Genomic DNA, 21,939 nt, shown 5'->3' with positions numbered 1-21,939 from the left:
GCGCGCCACAATGAAGATCCCGCGTGCCGCAACTAAGACCCAACGCAGCCAAATAAATAAGTAAATATTTTTTAGAAAAGAAAAAGAAAAAGAAAATTCAAGTTCTCAGTGAAGCAGGAACTGTCTGAAACCACATCCACAATGGCCCCCAGCTCCATCCTCAAAGCCTGAACCACAGTGGCTCCATTTTGATTGTCAAATGCATCCTTTTCTTCAATGGTTAAAGCAGATGCGTGTGTTTGAGAGGCCATAAGACAGGCTGTTAGTGCAAAGTTCAAGCCAAATCACGTATGAGCCAAAATGACCTCCCCACACCTCAACGTGTGAACATTTCGTCACACACACTCTTAATTCTAGGAATTTTCTAGGAATGCCACTGCTGCGTAAATCATGGGGAAAATGTGCTTTGCAGTGCTCGTGACTTTTTCAAGACCCGAGGCCCCTCCTGAGTCAGTCACCAAGGGCAATCCTCCCCAGTATTTTAGTCAGAATTCCACGTCTGTCTTGGTCTGAATGTGTCCACCACCACGAGCTGAGGGACCCCGCTCTGTAAGAGATGGACAACTTCATCTTTCCTTCTACGACAGCTGTGCCCGAGAATCTCATGTTCCCGTTATGGCATTAAATTGACTTTTTAAACTAGGCATGTAATTAGATTATAGTTTCTGGGAATTTCACCACAGACAGTAAAGGAGGCATTCAAGGGTATTTGTTATAAAGGGAGTGTGAGTCCTAAGGGCTGCAAAGCCCGGTCCCCCCACCATCACCACGCCCCCAGACTCCCGCCCGCCCCTGGCCACCCGTGGACAGTACCCCACCCCCCAACCGGGACAGAAGCCTCCAACCCCAGGCTCCCTGGACTGCACGCAGGCCCCGGCTGCAGAGGCCTCCCCTTGGGCATCTTTCCCACACCGCCAGGGGCCGCCTGAGACCTGCGTGAGGCTCACAGGAAGAAAAGGTCCTCCAGGAACCATGGTGAAGGGCATCAAACCGCAGGGCCACGGGCTGGCTCATCACAGGTGTCCCCCTGCAGGCGGGTGCGGTGGGCCCAGGGCGGCCGCAGCGCGGGGCCCCACACGGGGAAGGAAACGTCATAGGACCAAGAGCCCAGGCGGGCTGCCAGCTGCCCGGGAGACGCCTAGCTACCACGGTCCCCTCCCTCCAACCTGGAAGAAGCAACGTGGAATTGTGTCTGCAGGAGGCTGGCCGTCCAGGGGAGTCAAAGGGACAGGATTTCTTTGACCAAAACGAGCGGCCAGTGCACGGGCGCCTGAGAAGGGGGATGTGACCTGCGCACTGATCTTTTCTTCCCGAGGGAGCCCCTTAAACACCTGCCAGGAAAGAAGGCGCCCTCGGTGAGTCTGAGGCCCATCCACACCCACACACGTCCGCACTGGCGCGCACCAGGCCAGCCCCGGATGGCACGGCTGGTCAGTTTCTCATTTAAAAACACAGATAATGTTTAAAAACAACGGCGGCCAGAGACAGGCAGGGCAAGCCCCTGTGGCGCGCAGCTTCCGCCGTCGGAGACTCGGGAACGCAGGCCGGCGAGGTGACGGCGCGGTCCCTCGACTCCAGGTCAGACATGCGAGTCTGCCAAGAAAGCGGCAGCGAGCGTCCCGGGTGAGGCGGTGCGCGTGCTCTGTGTCGAGCGTGCGAACGTCCCCAGGACGCACGCAGCTTCCTCTCTGGCACTGAAATAAGACCGAGACAGAAAATTGGAAAAGGGGAATTTATTTATTAAAGAAAAGTCGTCTGCGAGTTCTCCTACTTAAGTTAGTACCCTTGACGTGAACACTTCGGATTGACACATGCCAGCTTTCAAATAACACGTGGACTCTACAAGCAGCGCCTACAGGTCAATTCAAGTAGCGTTTCAAGAGCCCAGAGGGACACTGGAGGGAGGTGACCCCTTCCCGGGGTGACGACCTTGTCCGTAAACACTGTCAGAGGCTGGAGGCACGGCCGAGCGCGCTGCCGCCACAGAGGTTCGTCAGCAGGAAGATCCAAGCACGCGTGCGGCCCGGGCGCCCAACACCCAGGCTGGGGCCCCCTCCGGCCCGCCCTTCTCCCCTCCCCAGCCCAGGGGCACCCCGGGGTCTGCCCGCTCTTCGCAGCCCTCGGCTGGGAAGTAAGAGGCCGCCCTCCTGGGCCCGGCGGCTGGGGCACGCGGCCTACGTGCGGTTCAGGGTCTGGAAAATGCGGGAGATCTGCAGCACGACTGGGCCCGTCTCGGGGTCGTTCATCCACTGGGTGCTGTTCAGCGGGTTCTCGAGCATGTCTTCAAAGGCTGCGGGGACACGACGGGGCTGCCTGAGGGACCGCACCCCGCAGACCCGGACGTGCGGCTGCAGGAACTAAAGGGGACGCCCTCTATAGCCGGGGGCCCGGACACCCCTTCTAGCCGCCACCCGACAGTGTCCAGTCTGCGGATCAAGGGAGCTGACACAGGCCACTGCTGCTGGCAGGGCGGGGCGGCGTGCCTGCGCATTCACGGGCACAGCGATTCTGGAAGGCAGTTTGGCACCAGCTACTGGGAATCTTAAAATAGTGACAGCCTGTGACTCAGTAACTCCACTTCCAGTCCTACCCTGACAAAATAGTCAGATGCAGAAAAGACTTACATAAGGATACTGTTGCCAATTTAATAATACCTAATTGGAAAAATCAGAATGTTCAATGTTAAGGAATGACTTAAAAAAAAAAAACGAGCACGTTAAAAATGAGCAGTTCTTTGTAATGAAAACTTTGAATTTCTAAACACTTCCGTAAAATGTCCGCCCACAAACAGAGGTGCCCCCAGCAAACAGCTCTACAGCCCAGACACATGCCAGCCGACTTGGTGGAGACTCACCAGCGACCGCAGGGCGGACGGTCGCCCTCACGTCTGGGAAGCAGGGCTCTAGGCCAGACCTTGTCACGTCCGCCAACGTCAAACCGTGTCAGTGAAAGTGGTCCCAATTTACGGGCTTCATGGGAAGCATTCATTCAAGGTGCTCACAGCTGCTCAGGGCCACAGGGCTCAGCGTGAAAGTCTGATTTCATTACGTTTATGACCTGACACCCACCGTCCCCCCCCAGCCCTCCTGATTAAAATCCTCTGCAAACCAGTTAAAAATATCAGAAAGAGAATCCAGAAAGATGACGTGGCATCTGAGAGAACGAAATATACAGTGGATTTAGCAAAAGTAATTCCAGAAGGAGGAGAGAGCTGCACAAAACGATGAAAAAAGCATTAAATACGAAAAACCAGAGATGAAGATTTATCTGAGGAAGGACTTTCTTCTGCACGTCTCGTGCATTAAAAATGAAAAGCGCGGCATGCGACCAAGGATGCTCCTAATGTATAAAGCGCCATTAACAAAGCTCTAAGATCAACAAGGCAGCTGAAACACGACGGATGGACGGCGCAGAGGGGACAAGTGAAAGAACACCAACGGCTGGAAGAAAAGTGCTCGAAGGAACAGACAGAGCCTCTGGGTCCCTGTGCGAGGAGTGGGGGTGAGGGCGGGCACCTCAGCCGGACAGAGGCCCCGTCAGCTGTCAAGATGCCACCGAGAGCTTGACGTCTGCGTTCTCTGACCGGGTTGTGTGACTTCCAGCTACCTGTCCTTAGGGAACAGGAGCTGCACCCAGAGCAGGTGGAGTAGGAGCAGGTTCAAAAGCAACAACACGAAGAACGATCTAAACGACCAGCAACAGGGCAACAGTGTTTGTTAAATAACGTGACACATCTACAGAATCAAACACCTGTACCCACTAAAATCTCATTTTTAAAAGAGTAAAAAATGCACCAAGAGAAAAGGCATCAAATGGGATGAGAAAATAAGCACGATGAAGTTGCCCTGCAGTGTGGCTGCATCTGTTCCAGACCCCGCAGGACCACCAGAAGGAAACCCACCGATGAGGGAGGGGTGACTTCTACTCCTTCAAGCTTTTCTGTGCTTTCCAAATGTTCTATAATGACTATTTTACTTCATCTAAAGAGATAAAGGTCATTAAAAATCCTACCGGAAATGTCTTGAGAGAAGTGTGTAGCTGCAGGGGTGCCCACAGGCCGGTGACCTCACAGGTAGGTCATTCTCTCCAGGCGGGGACTTGGCAACTGCAGGAGGCCTGGGACCTGGGGCCTGAGGGGGCAGCACTCTGGGCCAGTGTGTGTCCTGTCCAGGTCACCGACTCAGAGCCTGCAGACTGGGTGGCACTCACTCCGTGTGGTTTGTTTTAGAAATGCGAGAAACACTCAATTTAGCAGATGTAAAACCACACGGTAATCTCAACAGATAGGGAAAAAGCATCCAGTAAAACTGACTACCTATCCATGATTAAGAACTCTTAGCGTCTAAACTGGAAGGAAAGGGGAACTTCCTTAATCTGACCAATTATATCTTCAGAAATTAAAAAAAAAAAAAGCCTACAGCAAATCACACACTCAGTGGTCAGGTACTAAAAGAATCGCTTTAGAAAAGGCTTTGGACAGACCCCAGGCAGCACATATGAATCTCCTGAGGTCACTGAGGAGCAGGAGGGCAGGAAGATGCTTTCGGTGTGGAAAGGACTGCCGAGCGCCTGGTACAAAGAACGAAAATAAACTCACGATAAGACACATCACGGAAGTACAGAATGTGGGTACAAAGAGAAAAATTCCCTACTTTATGCCACACACACCTCCAGATAGATCGCGGACTTCAATAAGAAACTTTAAAACTACTAGAAAAAGATAAAGGTGAAGGTCTTCCTGACCTTGGGATCAGAGGGCTTTCTTTAAAGATTTACGTCATCAATGAAACCGACACATTCAGCTGCATTAAAATACAGGACATCTGTTCATCAAAGTGATAGATAAAGAAGCCAGAAACCGACGAATGATCTTTGAGATCTAAATGCCTGTTAAAGGATGAGTGCGTGGCAGGCATGAAGAAGTTTCTGAGTGATAAGAAGACGATCCAACAGGGAAAGCAGCCACAAGTCAGGCAGAAGGCCTCTCCCAGCAGAGGTCCTAGAAGAGGCTGAAACTTCTGGAAGGGGCTGGGCCTTAGAGATCAGGGAAACAGCCAAGCACGCAGAAGCACCTGTGCCTGCCTGGGCGGCTGCTCCGGGGGGGCCAGCAGCAGGGGCTATGAGCTGCTGTGGACGGGGGCGGGGGAGTGCCCTTTCTGGAAAGCAGGCTCAACACACAGACACACACGCCTGGGCCCCGCCAGCCCGGCCCGGGGCACAAGGCCTGCGGAAACCATCCTGCAACAGGAGCGGCCACAGGAGCGCGCAGAGCAGCCCGCAGGCCAGGAAGCCACGCAGGCACCGTCGGGCAGCAGCGCAGCGCAGTCAGCCACGGTACTGACTTCATCCACGCGATGAAGTACTTTACGGCCCTTCAGAAAGCCGGTCCCAGCAGCCGGCCCAGAACACAAGAGGCGGCAACTGAATGGTGTGAGCACGCAGACACCGCGGCAACACGGCCGAGGAAGCAGAGGAGTGGCAAACGCTCGCGTGGTCACCGCGGCAGGGGGCGGGGGCGCCCCAGGGACTCTAGGCTGAAGTCGCGTGGCAGGAACACGGTTATTAGTTTTATTATTACTCTTCAAAGTTACAAAAATTATGTACGCTTTTGTGTGTATATTCTCTCTCACAGTCAAAACAAGTGCCAAAGAAACGCTTACAAAGAGTAAGAGCTACAGTCAACCAACAGCTCCTCGCACGCGGCCCTAAGCTGCTGGGCGCTGTCTACACTCTCCCAGACTAGATCATCCACTCTAACTGGTTTTTCACTCCTCGAATGGAGTCACCGCACAAGAGGCTGTCACACCACGAGCACGACCTGATTTCCAGGCCCTACGGTGACTCGGGCTGCAGCCGCCCGGGACCCTGCAGGGGCAGCTGCTGGGGCGTGGCGGCTGCGGTATCGTCCGGTGGCATCTGTGTGGCAGGCAGGTCCCGCCCCTGCACAAGCGCAAAGCAGGCACACACCTAGTAAGATTTTAGGGTTGGTCAGGCCCAGCTGCACCACAGGGTTGTCCAGGATGGCCTGAAACAGAGGGCTGTCGGGGTCGATGCCCTTGTCCAGCTCCTCAGGAGAGGGCCTGCGGTCTCCCAGCAGCCACTCGCACTGCAAACACAAGAGCGACAGCTGTTAGTGCCCTCCGGACCCCATCAACCCAAACACTGCAGCCAGGGCTCCTGGGCAGCTCCCAGGGCTGCCCTGACCGTCAGGGGCCTTGACAGAAAAGCAAGCCCAGCCCGGACTCAGGTGCCACACACGTCAGGACGGGCCGCAGAGAGGAAGCACCAGCCTGGCTTTCCTGGCAGGTCCTGGCGCCACAGCGCAAGGTAACGGCTGCAGCTTCTCCAGGCCCTGAACCGGGCGCCAGCTTCACCCGCCCGAGTGCTGGGAGGAGAAGTTAAGACATGCACCGCACACCCGGGCTCTGTCGCGGGAAGCGGCCCTGGGCGTGAGCGAGCACCTCTTGGCCCATCAGTGAGTCAGGAACGGCTAAAGCACAGGCCCACCTCGCCTCCCTGGTTCCTGTGGGCCAGACTGGCTCTATTCCCGCAAGTGGACCAAGCTGTCGCCCCCAGCCCCTCCCCAGGCAGCTCTCCATCGGCCGTGGGTGCGTGTGCGCAGGATGGGAACCACCTTAGTGTTGGTGTAACACAGTCACCCACAGAACGTGTACGTTTTTCTGAACGGCAAAGCCCAGGATTTTCTCAATATGTAAAAAATGGTATACTGTTTGAACCATCTACCCCACTGTTTCACGTCAAAAGCCCAGTTGGTGGCCGCGCGGGAAGGTGACCCAGCACACCGCGTGCTCGGCACCGGCGCGGCGTCACCGAGGCGCGGCCGGGTACTCACGGCGGCGCTCTGCTGGTTGCTGCTCACTCGGAGGGCGTCCATCACTTCCTTTTCATCGAATCCCATCTCCATCAGGGAAACGACGGCCTAGAGGAGAAGCCGCAGGCCTCAGTGCCGTGCTCAGGGGGCCCCGGCAGCACGGCTGTGGGGCTGAGCCACGTCTCACGAGCGGCACCTTGGCAGGGGGTGTTTTAATGCAACACCATGGGGTTTTCTCTCTCAAGACTCTGTTTCTCTACAGCTTTACTGAAACACTTCCTGGTCTTCTGAACGACAGAGGGACGGAGCCAGGAGGTGGAGGGCGCACCGGCTCTTGGCCAGAGGCTCGCTTTCCCACCCCAGGTCCTTCTAGGTGTGTCCCCGTGACTGTCTGGGTAGAACTGTCTTCACAACCTCACGCAGCCTATTCCAGAGGGCTCATCATCCAGGACGAGCGTGTCAGAGAAAGTCACATCAGCAATTCCCATTTGAGCAGAGACAAAAATGTCAGTGATTTTTGACACACTTTATCTTTAAAAAAAAATGAAACTAAAATGAATTCTGAACGTATTTAACAAAATTTAAGCTGCAAGTTAAACGCATGCTGCTTTTTGGAGGGAACAATGACCCAAGCGCTCCATGTCTGGGGGGTACACTTTTCAGACAAAAGTCACGTAACGACACATTCCTTCACTTTATCCTTGACTTTTATTCTACAACCTTTGAAAGGCTCAACTCTGCACAAAAAGGTAAAGGTTTCATCAACGTTTCAAAGGATTCTCTTAATTCTCTGAAGGTCGGACCGTGCCCTTTAAGGCCCTGACGTCATCTGCCCCCCGCTTGCGCGCGGATGTCGGCCGGCCTCACGCCGCCGGCCCCTCGGGTCAGCGTGTGGATGCTCACGCGGCCCCGGCACTCTCTGGCCTCGGGGACACCACCCCTTCCACCGTGCTGTCAGTCTGGAAAGAGAACCCAACAGAAGCAGCAGCAGCTGCGGGGGGGTCAGGACGGGCGCTCGGCTGGAGCAACCGTGTGCAGCGAGTTCAGCAGTCAGTGCTTCCTGCTTACCATCCACTTCCTCAGCCTTCCTGGGCCCCTTCCTACCTCCAGCAGAGCCCCCCAGGCGGCAGTATTTTGACATCAACGTCATACAAAATCGCCCGGAATCTACTCTGAAACCCAAGCACAGGATGGCCTTTGCCACTGGTTTCAATAAAAACCATCCTCTCTCCAGACTTCTGTCTCAGCCCAGGAAATGACGCCCCAGGACATCTGGGGGTGATTCCAGATGCCCCGCCCGCCTTTCTTCCCAGCACTGGGCGAGGGGCCCTGTGCCCACAGGCTCTGCTCGGTCACTGTCCTGTCTACAGCTGGGGGGGGTGTTGGGGGGGGTGTTAGGAGCAGGGGGTGCAAGGCAGCAAAACGTCTGTTTGGGTGTCAAGTCCAAGCCCTGCTGTCCAATCCAGTCTCCCCAGGATCTAAACGAACGTCTTGATCCTTACGGCCCATCCCCCTGACTGGTACAGGATCAAAGGCCCTGCCCCTCAAGCCTCGACACCCTTTTGGGAAACTGAGCATGTTAAGGTGGTCAAGAACGACATCCAGAGGAGGAAAGGCCTTTAAGTCGGTGACCAAGACCATGAACTACCCGGCGGCGGCCCTGACGAGGCCCACGCAGGACCCTCACGGGAGAAAGCGTGGAGCCCGACAGCACAAGGACCCACCCACGGAGAGGCTGCCCTTCCCGAACAGGGGCCCAAGTGCCAGACCTGGGCTGGGCTCCCCAAAAGACTAAGCCACGTGCTCGATTAGCCACTCCATGGCCTGGGGCACTGACTTCCTTCAGGACCGAGAAACTCGGGACTAAAATAACACAGGTACTTCTGAACACATAGCAGAACTCAAAAAGGGAAAATCCCGAAGACACAGAAACAAAGGAACAACAGACTAGCCTCCCAGAGGGTGTGCCTTGGGGGGATGAGGGGCACAGGCCTCATCAGGGCGGGGCTGGGGCCTAACATCACACACAGGACACCGACCTTGGGTCCATGCAAGGGCGGGGGCTGGAGCTTCAAGCCAGGACCCTGAGCAGGGTCTGCCTCCCCAGAGAGAGGGGCAGGGGAAGACCCACACCCCAGCGCCGCGGGTTACACTCTGCATGGCCCAGGAGCCCTGCCGGATGATTAGCACGAAAGCTGGCCCGACTCGAGGTTCCGCTCAACCCCGCAGAAGCTCTGAATCAACCACAGAGGGCATCCCACGGCCCGGCCACTGGGGAGCCCCACGGAAACACAAGCCCACAGGTGAGCCCACGATGAGGCATCACACCCTGAGAAAACCAGGCCACAGGCAGAATCAGGAGAACACGAGGAACCGGAGCCCTAACGCCTGGAGCTGACAGAGCTATGATCTGAAAAAAACACAGAACATCCTCAAAATATGAGAAACAGCCAAGAAGGTTAAGTTAAAATTAAACCCTAACGAAAGAAAAGAACAGTGAGAAAGAACAGGGAGACGCGAAAGTATCAAATGTGAGGTGACAGCGAAGAGGTGGCCGTAAAGATGCACACTAAGGTCAGCTGGCCAAGTACAGCCAGAGGCATCGGGACCCCGGGCCCTTGAACCCCACAGACGCCAGGTTACCTGGCGGCCGGAAGCCTGACCAGCCTCCCTGCTCACAAGACCGTCCCACGAGGTGGGCGGGTGGCCCTCCAGTCTCTGGGCAGCACCCCCGACCAAGCCCTCGGCTCGAGGACACATAATACGGACAGGACCCGATCGTGAGTTTTTCAGAAGATGACAGGTGTGTGCACTAACCGTTCGGAGGAAAACACAGCCACCTGGATGCCAGTGAGGAAAACTTCAAGCTGAACCCGGGGACTCAAGGGGCCCCAGGCCTGTCTGCAGACTCCTCCCCCGGCCTTGCTTCCTACAGGGCCGGCGGCTCAGCCTGAGGTCGCCAACGTGGCCGCAGCTTCCTCTGCACGACGCAGCCTCGGGAGAACCAGCACCTCTACCTGCCCGACCCAGGCCCGTCAACACATACCCGGGCGTCTGCGCGGAACTCCCTTTTCCTCCGGATCTTCTTGAAGATATCCGTCAGCTCGTCTCTGGCCTCCTCGTCCTCCGTGCTGGTCCCGGCTGCAGCGGCGGGGGCGGCCTCGGCGCCCGCCTCTCCCTGCAAGGCCGGGCCTGGAAGCGGCGTGTCAATGGTGGGGTCTTCCGCGTGCTCGATTAGCCACTCCATGGCCTGGGGCACCGACATGCTGCAAGGTAAGACGGGCTCTGTGCAGCACCCCCAGGCCAGGGAACCAGGGCCTTTGTTTCCCCAAGAAAAGCCTCTCCGACTTCATGGCTTCCCTAGCACGAGCTGCCGACCCCTGTAATGAGAATCTAGCATGTCTGGAGCTCTGGCCCTGCCCCAAACTACCCTGAGGCCCCGGCCAGAACACGGAAACCCACGGGCAAAGCAAAGGAAACCAAACCTGGGAAGTACACACGAGAGTCTGGGTCCAAAGCTAAAAAGAACACAGCCCCACTGACCATCCGTCAGTTACAGATGATTTATTTCAGATCTGAACATAAATGAAGAGCAAGTTAACTAGAAACAAGAAACTACAGGAGGGCTTCCCTGGTGGCGCAGTGGTTGAGAATCTGCCTGCTAATGCAGGGGACACGGGTTCGAGCCCTGGTCTGGGAAGATCCCACATGCCGCGGAGCAACTAGACCCGTGAGCCACAACTACTGAGCCTGCGCGTCTGGAGCCTGTGCTCCGCAACAAGAGAGGCCATGACAGTGAGAGGCCCGCGCACCGCGATGAAGAGTGGCCCCCACTTGCCGCAACTAGAGAAAGCCCTCGCACGGAAACGAAGACCCAACACAGCCAAAAATAATAAATAAATAAATAAAAATTAAAAAAAAAAAAGAAACTACAGGAGACTATTGAGGACACCACCACGTACACTTCCAGAGTTGTCCACGGCCCTGCTGTGAACAGGTTTCGATTTGAGTTCCCATAAAATAACAGCCCAGTGAAATGCACAGAACCATCATGATACGTCACGTTCCCAATAAGTGAGTTGATTTCCAACTGCCCCGACACACCTGGAGATGCCCAGTCAAGTTACTTCCGGGACGTGCATTTCAGGTCCTCTTTAAACACTCACACACACTGGAAACAATTCAATCAAAGGGTCTGGGTCCCACGGGGGACCCCACGAGACCAAGCCTGCCGCCGTCTGGCGAGCGAGGACGTACTGGTTCAGCCGCAGGGCCTTCACGGCTCTGCTCTCGGGAAAGCCCATCTCCGTGAGCTGCCGCAGGGCCGCCTCGTCCATGCGGTCGTCCTCCTCCTCGTCCAGCATGGCTGCGGGCAAGACACAGCACTGTGAGGGCCTCAGGCAGCGCCCGGCCGCGCGAGGGGTGCTCGCCCGGGCCCCTCGGAGGGCCGCCGCCGCGTCTGAGCACCAGGCGTTTGTGGCGAATCCCTCACAGCTCAGAAAACCCGAGAGAGGACCATCAGCTCTCGCCTGCGTGAACACGGGACGGCGGTGAGAGCGGCTCACCAAGCCTCCACCTACTGGCCCTTTCCAGGTGCAAGGAACGGCCGAGGGTAAGCGTCCACCCTGGGGCTGGCTCCTACCGTTTGCCTTCTTAAATAATTCCACCGCGTCCGGGTTCAGCGCCAGCAACTTCTGTGCCACCTCGATGAGAGTCACCAAGATTTTGCGGAGCTCCGTCTGGAACTGCAGAGAGAGGAAAAGATGCCCAACAAAGCTACTTGGATCTGAGATGACATGCCCTGTCCTAAAATTCCAAATCTGTGAGCCCCACGATGTCCAGATAACTGAGGAGAACAGGAACGAGGCGTCTCAGGAGGGCGAAGGAGAGGCTCTGGCTGGCACGGACGGGCTGTGACACGGCCTCCCGCCGGTGACACAGACACACAAACACCTGGTGATGTCGCTCAGCCCTCCAGCCCACGAGGAAGGCGTCTGGCCCACTGGTCACTAAGTGAGCTGAGAGCCCTCCTTTGGCTTCACTGAAGAAAAGTGACTGATTCTACGGGCTCCACAGACGCAGGTCTCTAATTTTCACCTGCAGCCGATTCATCTTCTCAAAAAGGGGGGCTGCTGGGAATGTCATTAGAATCCCCCCCGCCAGCCCCCTCCCCCCACCCCCATAAGTCTCAGCCATCGTGAGAGACACACACACACGGGCTGGGAAGAGACAGGTGTGCCCGGGTTCCAATGCCCTGATCAATAAGGAACTCTCTGGAAGAGATCCGGGAGAGGCGTGTTCCTGAACCGAACCGGCTTGAGGCGGAGACGTTCAACTGGCCCTCAGTCCCGGGGGGCGGCCGTCCCCCACTGCTGCCCAGCCCTCACTCGGGAGCACTCAGCTTTGTTACCTTAGAACTTTCCAATCCAAGATAAACAAGAATCAGGTTTCTTTCTGAAAGCTTTTTACCAAACTTAGGACAAAACTAACATTTTCCCCATAGTATCTATCCTTTCAGTCCTGCCTTTCAACGTCTTTTCAAACTTTTTATTTTGAATTCATTTGTTTACAAGAAGCTCCAAAACAGTGCACAGAGTTCCTATGTCCCCCTCGTCCGGCTCCCCAAGGGCTTCCAGGAACTCCCGCAGCCCCACGCGGTGGCAAAGGCTCCCAGGCGGTGGCCGCAGGCCCCGCGGGCACTCACGTCTCTCATGTTGGTCTGCACCACGGCCCGGTCCATGTTGTAGGAGGGCAGGTTGGCGGTGGCTCGGAAGATAGCATCTCTATCCGGGGCTTTCTGCTCTTGTTTTTTCTAACACAGAAAAGTAATTGGAAAGTCGGAAAGGAGTAAAGGGCAACAAAAGGCAAGACTATGTTTGCTGAATAAATAGCTCTAACCAGGGAAAGAATGAGTGTCCTTCGGAGCTGGAGCCATACACCCCTTGATGAGCAGGGAGGCTTCCGGAGGGTTCTGTGCATGGCCTCAGGGACAGTGGACACAATCGCGGCCTGCTGGCGCTGGAGTGTGGCCGTGCGGGACACAGGGAAGACAGACACTGTCTCCTGCGGCCACAGAATGACCATCACATGGGAGTGACGGCTGGAAGGGTGACCGCAGAGGACCGCGCAGACTGGCCGGAAACACGCACTCACCTTTGCTCCTTCTGGAACCCCGGCATGCGACGGTGAAGGAACAGAGATGGCAGAAACAAAAAGAATAAAGGAAATAAAACTGGGAGAGACAGCACCGAGTTCTCAGAGGACGGCAAGCAGCTGGAGGGATGAGGAGAGCTCCGGCAGTGGAGACCGAGGGCGTGGAGGACGGCCCGGGAGACCCCGGGGCCCGAGGGCCACGCCGGAGGGGGTGGGGCAGGGAGGGGGAGCGAGCTGCAGGAGCCGAGAAGCCCAAGCCAGGGAGCCCAGGGGGCAGAGGCGCTGTCCCAACCCTGGACGGCGGGCCCAGCCCCACGCCACTCGGCTCCCGGGACGCCGGGCAGGAGGGGCAGCCGCAGGTGGGGGGGGCACGACCCGCCAGGCACCGAGCAGCCAGTGAGCTCCCAGGGCCTCTGGCGGGGACGTGAGGAAAGCCTGCGACGTGAACGACAGAGAGCAAAACAGAAGCAGGAGAAGTAAAAGAGGGTGAAGGAAGGAGGCAGACAGGAAAGAGGCGCCTGAAGAGACAGCGCGCTGTGACGCAGCACTCAGAGGGCCAGCGGCGCGACAGGAGGCCGCGGGGGGTCATCTGAGAGCAAGAGTCTACTTGGAAAATTTAAAAAGCTCTCAGAAAGCAGGTCCAGCATCCAACAGGAGGTCCAGAAAGAGAAAAGACAAAACGAGGGGAGGAAATTAACCAAAAGAATCCAGAAAACTTCCAGAAACTCCAGCTTCAAAGTGCCAGGCACAGTGAACGGGGAAAGACGTGCATCAAAGCGAACCATGAAATTTCAGACCTCTGAAGAGTTATCAGGAGATCCTAAAAATTCCAGATGGAATGAGGGAGGAGAAAACAGACCACGCACAGAGGAAGGAAAAGCAGAGCTAACCGGCTCCCAGCCGCCACACAGACACCACGGAGACAGGGCCAAGACCTCCACCACGCAGCGGCTGGCGCTCGCTCAGCAGCCACCGAACGCTGGATGCAGGGCCTCCAGACCCCCTCCTCTTCCTCGATGCTAGAGGGGGTCTGGTCCCCCCAAGCCAAGAACACGTCAAGAGCAAGACACTCAACCCCACAGCAGGCACAAGGCGAAGACGGCTCCAAGGCACCCCGTGACCCTGCTCCCAGCAACCACGGCTGCACGGCCCTGGGCCTGCGAGCGGGGGGGTTTCACGCTGGGGTTAGGTCACATCACAGGGCACAGCGACTTGAAGGACGTGACCCTCGGTGGGCCTGACTTAATCAGGCGAGCCCTTAGTCAGGACGGGGCTAACTCTGGCCATCGAGATTCAAAGCAAGAGGGATCCAACGCATGAGACCTCCCGCGGCTGGCTCTGAAGACGCCCTCCAGGAGCCGAGGGTGGCGCCGGCTCACAGCCAGCAGGAAAACAGGACCCCAGCCCTCCAAACCGCAGGAACTGGATTCCACCAAACACCTGAAAGAGCTGGAGGCAGAGCCTCCCCAGAGCCTCCAGAGAGGGAGGCAGACCTGACAACAACTCCCAAGCTCAGGGCCCAGCTGAGCCCACCCGCCGTGGACCCAGTGAGCAGTGCACCACCCGGGGCTGCTCCGAGCCGGCAGGCCTGCGGTGAGGGAACACGCGGACACGGGGGACGCAGGAGGACCAGCACAGAGGGAGGCGGGCCAGCCTGGGCTGCACAACTGATGCGGGTGGACGGATGGAAGGATCTGAGGGGCATCTCCCAGGAAGTGGGAGCGGCAGATGGCCTCACACTTGTGACCTTGTTTTCAGAGGGGTTTATCAATTTTGGTGCAGAATCTGAAATATCAGTGATAAGCCTACAGAGAACAAACAAAACAAGGAAGCAATTACTGACTCCAGGAAAAACAAAATTCTACGTAAAAAAAGGACAGCTAACCTTAGCAAACTGCTCACTGCAGAAAGCAACACTTACATAATAGCAACAACAATGGGGACTCTGAATCTTTGACCAACGTTATGATCTGACACTCGTGGGAAGAGCTAGGGGGGAGGCTGGGGGAGGGGCTACCCAGACCACCAAGAAGCAGCCAATAGCGCCTGAAGTTGAGAATCCAGGAAATAACAATAAGACGTGTTGTTTAGAAATCAGAGAGAGAATCACAGCCTAAAGCATTACGAGTGGCTGCCTTTCGCGCGCAGACTCAGGATGGACAGGAGACTACTGACTCTTACTAGAACATCTGTAGTGTTATTTGACGTTCTAAATACACGTGTTACTTTGACTTTAAAAATTAGTAATAATTCACAACAACGGACATTAACATTTTACAATATTACATTTTACAAATACGCACAGAAAAAAAGGTGAGGGCCACAGCCCTGCAAGTTACCCAGAACCGTGGGGGTGATGGGAACCCGCTGTTCACACAGTCACCAAGGTTCACATAGTTGCCAACGACCAGAACGGTAACCCGAGAACTGGATCCACCCAGCAGTTCTGGGAAACAGGGCTGACTCAGGGGCAGGCCCCGAGTGAGCAGCCGTGCCCGCAGCCTGCCATGCCGAGGCAGGTGTGGCTGCAGATAAGAAGGGCCTCCTCCCGGCCGCCTGTCCCACAGGAGACCCAAAATAGCTCGCTCCACCACCAGGCCCGGGGCCAGGCCCAGAGTCTGGCCTGCTTTCTCTGGGGTGAATGCTCCCGAGCGTTTTGAAGCGTAAGTAAGAAACTCTACTCCTGGAGCCAAGGAAAGACGGGCGTTAACGTGGCTGCCCCCCAGCACGGCACTGCTCTGTCCCGGGCATCTGGCCTCAGAGCAGAAAAAAGCCTGTTGACAGAGTAAATCTTCCACGTACGGATGAGCCTCCTAAACCAGGCTTTCCGAGGAGTGAGCTTCCAGGGCGGCCACTACACAGGTAACGACCGGCACGGTCTCCCCAGGGCGCCTGCATCAGAGGGAAGACTCAGCCAAGTGGCAACTCCAAGGACTGACTCCGCGAAGGCCGGGGCTCCCGGCAGCCTTCGCTGCCGCCCCTGCATCTGTATTCCTTGTTTTGTGGGTGGTCTTCAGCGACTTCCTAACTTTCTTCTGTCAGGACTTGCTTGAGGAGAGGAGGGACGGGAGCTCAAGATTAAACCCGACCCTGAGAACGTGCCGCAATCTCCTCTCTGCAGCCCCCAAAGCAGAGCCGGTCATCAGACCAGCCACCAGGAAAGGTGTCAGTCAACTGGCCAACCGGCCACAACAGAAAACCCCCATGACCATACCTCCTGTGACCACGGGACCGGCAGGGTCCACAGACAACCAGCGTACAGATGTTTCTTTTCAAGTCTTCAACGTGGGAGATCTCCCCTCACAGAGATATCCACTTCCAAACTCTGAAACTTACCTTTTCTTCTGCTGAGACATCAGCCATCTTGGGGAGCGGGGCTGGAACACGCTTTTTGATCAGCAGTAAGACATCTAGGAAAAAAAAGTCCACCGTGCCGGTTATTATTTTACATCCATAAAGGATGCCAGGTGACCCAAGGACCGAAAAGCAGGGGTTCCCTCTGGGTTCCTCTTCCACGGAGCATCCATACAAGCCCCATCCTTCCTTCGGCTCCCACGTCCACCGCCCCTGCTCACCTACAGGCTCAGGCCTGGCAAGAACCTGGCTGAGGGTCACCAGAGGGGACCAGCATTCTCGTTCTAAGGGCTTTTTTGTTTTGAAAGTCTGTGCGGTCGGAGCGTCTGGTCTCACCCTCAGAGCTAAGCACCTGGGCTGTGGTTAGGCCACAGTGCACAATGTGGTCAGCGCCCAGCTGGCTATGCGCCTGCCAACCAGACGCTATGGAGTTCTGCAAACGATATTCCAGTATTTCCAAAACAGACTACTTAAGGGAATCCCACAATTAAAATCGTGCTTTGAAAGACAAGAAAACCAAAGTTTTCTCCCCAAGCACCTGCACACACAAGCCTCTGAGTGAATAAATGGATGTGTGTACGTTAAGAGCATCTTCCTAGATGTCTGAAACAACCGCCACGGTTGTACTTTCCAGCCCCCAAAATAAAGCCTGCAGCAGCTCTGGGGACCTTGGTTTTGCTTGGAAACAGAATTAATAACAAAGTTCAATTTGGTTTCTCAGACGCGCACTGCTCGCTCAGCCTCAGTGTCTGCTGTTTGATTCCAGGGCGCACACTTTGTCTCAATAAAGGAAAACGGAACCATGTCACCGACGCGTCTCCCTGCTCAGCCCCACTCGGGACGTCCTCGCTGAGGGCGCTGCACCCTTGCCCACTCCCGGCCCGCGAGGCGCCCTTACCTTCGTCCTGGACGTTCTCCTCCAGGAGTGTCTTGGTGTCACTCAGCACCCTCTCCGAAGCGGCGTGTATTAATTTGTGATGGGTCACACTCTTGGGGTCTTCTAAGCTCCCATGAGCGCACTGGAGGAAAAAACCATAGACATTGTTTCAACACAGCAGATCAATTAATCATGATAGTAATAACACAGGACCTGACACCCGAAGCCGCACCAAGAACTTACTGGTTTTCTTACTAGTTAAGAAATTAAAGCAGAGATGAAACCAGAGAATCCCTGGCAACGGTGGAAGCCAAAGGAAACGTCACAGCACCTGGTCCCCGAGGGCAGCACCCGGCCACCGACCCGCCAAGTGCTCCCAAACAGGCTCACGGCTCTGACACAGAACGCCCTGCTGGTCATTACTGGCTACCCGAATTGCTTCCTTAGTCTAGAAAGATCTGGAGAGTGATTTAAAAGTGAAAATAGCAGGGCCGTCGTTTCCCAAGAACCTAAAGACTTAAGTATGATTTGTGCACTTGTTTCCCTCCTTCCAAGGTAAACGAGAGGGAGCCGAGAGAGAGAGACACAGCAGAGAGAGGAGGCTGGTCCACGGGAGCAAGAAATAGGGGCCTGACCGCTTAAACACCCACAAAACCCCGAGGAGACACGACTAGCCTCGGCTCGGCCCCCAGCTCACCATCGACGGCCACAGAGACCCCAAAGCAAGCTACAGATGTGGCTGGCGGGGCCCCTCCTGGGAGCCCGAAGGGGGTCACCTGGCACGTGGTTGTGTCCCGCTGATCAGCGGCCCACAAACCCCAGAACACACGTTGAGGGGGTGATGCTGAAGTCCATGCTGGAGGGAGGCTGCTGTGACGCGGGGGACATGCCCACCCCAGGGTCCCGGTGCCAGGGTCCTCACAGCCTTCCTCAGTTCAGCGGGGCCGCCTTACCACCTCCCTCTGCCACCAAAGGTACCCTGCACACGTCACTGCTCGCCCAAAGAGAGAAGCTAAGCCTGTACGTCACCTCTCAGCACTGGCGTTCTAAGAGCAACTGGAGTTTTCAGCAATCTAACAGTGAAAACAGGAAAAACGGATCGTGAGGGCTTCAGGGCTGTCACGGATGCACACAAAACTGGGGCGGGGCGGGGGGGACACAAAGGTGGAATCCAGCCAATAGTAGGACGCACTCTGACCATTTATGACAGACAACGCCCCCCGCCTGGAATCTCACAACGGCTCTGCTCCCAGAAGTACTGGGTGTGCTGCTTCTAATTCTAAAACTTGCAGGCTAGCTGATTTGCCAAGTTCCTAATACAGTCTGTGAAACACAATCTTCCAAAATAATCCTCATGCTGGTTCCTGAAAAAAACTGTACTCTGCAGCGCGTCAACAGGCGCCAGGAACAAAACATAAGCATGAGTCATCCGTACTATGCGTGATTACTTCATTCTTTGTTCTCGGCAGAAGCAATGGACCAAGCTGGGCTGTGACAGCAAAAAAGCCCCAGCAGAGCCCATCGCTGGAGGCGGGAGGCTCTGACACCCAGTGAAGCGCTTCCTCCCCAGAAGAGCGGAGACTAGTTTCTCTTACCCTTGATGTCACGTGTCATTTGAAGATACACCTTCATGTGATCTAAGAAATGTTAACAGCCATACTAGCAGGTAACGTACTGGCAATTTCACGCAGGTTTACCACACACAGAAAACACCTACCACATCGCAGAGGTAACTCTCTTAAAATCATGAACCTCCTGTTACACAAGATGGTTTACTTTGCCCCTTTCTCCAAGCTTGGGCTAGAGACCACCATGGTGGTCCCAATCTCTATAATACCAAGAAGGGAAAGGCTACAACAGCAATCCATTTCTGTAAGAGTTATGATAATAAACCTTCAATAATAAAGCAACTTTATTAATTAAAAATATATACATAATGAAAAAGTATAAAAAATAATAAAACTCCCAGGAGTACTGTGGGAGGAAGAAACCCCCAGTGTCCCCTCAAGGTAGAGGGGAAAGAGGAAGGAAAAAAGAAGGCACCAGGGGAAAACCGGGAAGGAGGAACAGAAGCGAAGCAGCGACACCATTCAGGGACTGGTTTCCAGGGTGACATTCAAGTCCACAACTTGAGAACTCTCTTTCCTAACTGATGCCTGCTGATTGGCTCACAAGGCAGCGAACGCTGCCCGCAGAATGGGATGGGCACGGAGGTGGGAGTATTTTCTGACAGCTCGGCTCTGAGTCCCATAATTTATGTCGGCTCTTTGGTTGTGAAACTCCCCTGCTGCTCGGGTCTCCGTACCTGGGGAGATTGCAGAGTGGATAAAATCTCAGGTCAAAGCAGGGCAATGCCAGAAAACATCCCGAGCGATACATCCCAACAGCGACGGAATAACCAGCATCAGGAACGTGATAATTAGCATCATATGGAAACCCGCTGCCTCGTTAACCCCGGGTGCTCCTGAAACTCCTCGGCGAGTGTCCGTGAATCAAAGAGTTCTCACTTAGTTCCCCTCCATAAAACGACGTTAGGATAGTTACGCCAATCCTCACCATCAGTGAGTTTAACTCAGCGCCACACCAATTTACCCACTCGCTTCTCCTGGCCTGACTCAGCAGGTGACATGCCATGGCCATGCACCTCTGGATTGACAATCCATTTCCGTTTACAGGCATGCCTCGTTTTATTGTGCCTTGCTTTATTTCGCTTCACAGATACTGTGTTTTCTACAAACTAAAGGTTTGTGGCAACCTTGTGTTGAACAAGTCAATTGGTGCCATTTTTCCAACGGCATTATTTTGTAATTAAGGTATGTACACTGCTGTTTTAGACATAATGCTCTTACACACATGACAGACTATAGCGTAAACACAACTCTTACATGCACTGGGAAACCAAAACATTCGTGCGGTCAGCTTCATTGCGCTGGTCGCTTTGTTGTGGCGGAACCCACAGTATCTCAGCAGCGTGCTGGTACTAATCCACACGTTTGTGATGGGCCCACCAAGAGGCTGGCCCTGGGTGTGTGAATACAAATCCAGCCCTCAAGGAGCTTCCGTCCTGAGTGGGTGAGACACAGCATCTCAGGGAGGTTTTTAAAAAACGTACTGGACAAGCAACGAGCCTGGCTCTAAGAACCTGCATGCTCATGGAGCTCCCAGCCTTGCAGCTTACTGCTGTCGTGGTGGTTTTCTAGATGGTGAAATCACCTGACTGGCTCAGAAGTAAAAGAAGAAAGCAGCCAAGTGTGTGAGCCTGGATCCCCCTCCCCCCTGATGTGAGACCGAGACCGTTATTCACATCCAGCATGTTCCAGAAGGGGACTGGCAACCAGAACGCTCCCTGGCCTGTCGTCTGACGGTTACAGAACAACTCCACAGAACCATACTCCCAAGAGGGACCCAACAGTATTTCATAGGCAGCCACTAGAACAATAACTCTAAGTTTACCCTTGGAGACCCCACTAATAGATACATCACTTATCACATGGAATGCACACTAAGAGGCTGTGGCCTCTTTGTCCTAAATTCTGACATGGTGACACTAGATGGTGCAAAGGATCGAGTTTCCTTAGGCAGCCAGTTAGATAGATGTCTTGGCCTGCCTTACGGAGTCGAGAAGCTTACAGAGGAAAAGCCAAGAACTAGTTCCAAAAACTAGCAACCTAAGGAACCGGACAAGGAATATTTCGTGGGAACAAACTTTAGAAAGTGGCCCTCTCGGCGAGAAGCCCCTTCTCCCGGACCTACCCACGCAATCGCTGTAAAGGCCGCCGGGAAGCAGGGGCGCAGGGACGAGTCCCGCGGCCTCACTGTTTTAAGTGATTCCAGCCACGGGGCACCAGTGGCCAGGGCCAGGCCCCGGCCCCCACGCCAGCCCCAGGAAGCAGCGCCAAGCAGCCGGCTCCGCAGGTCAGGAGAAGGCGCCTCTCCCGTGGGTCCCTACTTCCTCGGGCACTAATTCCCAGCTCCGGGAACCGCATCGCGGCAGCAAGCGCGGATGCTGGAAACGCTAGAGGCCTCGCTCCGGCGGCGACTTCGCCTCTCCCAGCCTGCGCTCCCGACGCGCCCCGCCGCCCGGGCTGTCGTCGGAGTTAAACCAGAGAGGAGAGGGTAAAGCGCCCAGCCTGGGACCCGGCTCGCGGAGGCGCGTCCAGAGGGTGTCGGGGGCGGCCGGGAAAAGGGGCGGAGGGAGGGGAAGGCCTGGAGCCGCGGCCGGCCTTACGTGCTTGAGGCAGCGCTCCTTGAGCTTCTCCACCGAGGTGTCCTCGGTCGCCTCCTCCAGCCACTCGGCGCCGTCGGACGCGCAGACGTGCAGCCGCAGCACCTTGCCCGCGAAGATCTTCTCCTCCTGCACGAACATCGCGCCGCCGTCGCCGCCGCCGCTGGGGCCTGCGCCCGCCACCCGGGCCCTGAAGGTCACCGGGGCGGGCCGGGGGCGGGGCCAGGCCGCCCGCGCGCTCCCTCTCTGGCCGCCGCCGCCGCCCCGCCCCGGCTCCCGTCGGCCGGCCGCCCGCCACTCGCCGCGACCCGAGCCGTCGCTGCGCCCCGCCGCCTAGCCGCCGGGGGCGCGCTGTCGCCGCCGCGCAGGAAGTGCGTCACAGGGTGCGCCCGGAGCACGCCGGGAAATGTGGTTTTCCGGCGGCCGCCTCGGCGTCGCCGCCGCGCCGGAAGTGCGTCACGGGACGAGCCCAGAGCGTGCCGGGAGGTGTAGTTCTCG

At 56.0% G+C, this 21,939-nt stretch overlaps 1 protein-coding gene across 1 annotated transcript; it reads right to left on the bottom strand.

The window, feature by feature from the left end:
- Window positions 1-1,718: 1,718 nt before the first annotated feature.
- UBAC1 (UBA domain containing 1) lies at window positions 1,719-21,690 on the bottom strand. The gene is made up of 10 exons (XM_061199618.1): window positions 21,445-21,690; window positions 17,238-17,358; window positions 16,322-16,395; window positions 12,537-12,644; window positions 11,475-11,577; window positions 11,090-11,198; window positions 9,879-10,098; window positions 6,854-6,940; window positions 5,968-6,106; window positions 1,719-2,290 (listed from the first exon to the last, which is right to left on the bottom strand). Exons 1-10 carry the CDS (start codon window positions 21,580-21,582, stop codon window positions 2,175-2,177), a joined length of 1,215 nt encoding a protein of 404 aa, XP_061055601.1. The 5' UTR covers window positions 21,583-21,690; the 3' UTR covers window positions 1,719-2,174.
- Window positions 21,691-21,939: the final 249 nt, after the last annotated feature.

This window comes from Eubalaena glacialis, chromosome 9 (assembly GCF_028564815.1).
Source record: "Eubalaena glacialis isolate mEubGla1 chromosome 9, mEubGla1.1.hap2.+ XY, whole genome shotgun sequence".
NCBI classification, from domain to species: domain Eukaryota; kingdom Metazoa; phylum Chordata; class Mammalia; order Artiodactyla; family Balaenidae; genus Eubalaena; species Eubalaena glacialis.
The sequence above is the reverse complement of the archived record's forward strand: the minus strand, read 5'-3'. Positions and strand labels throughout refer to the sequence as shown.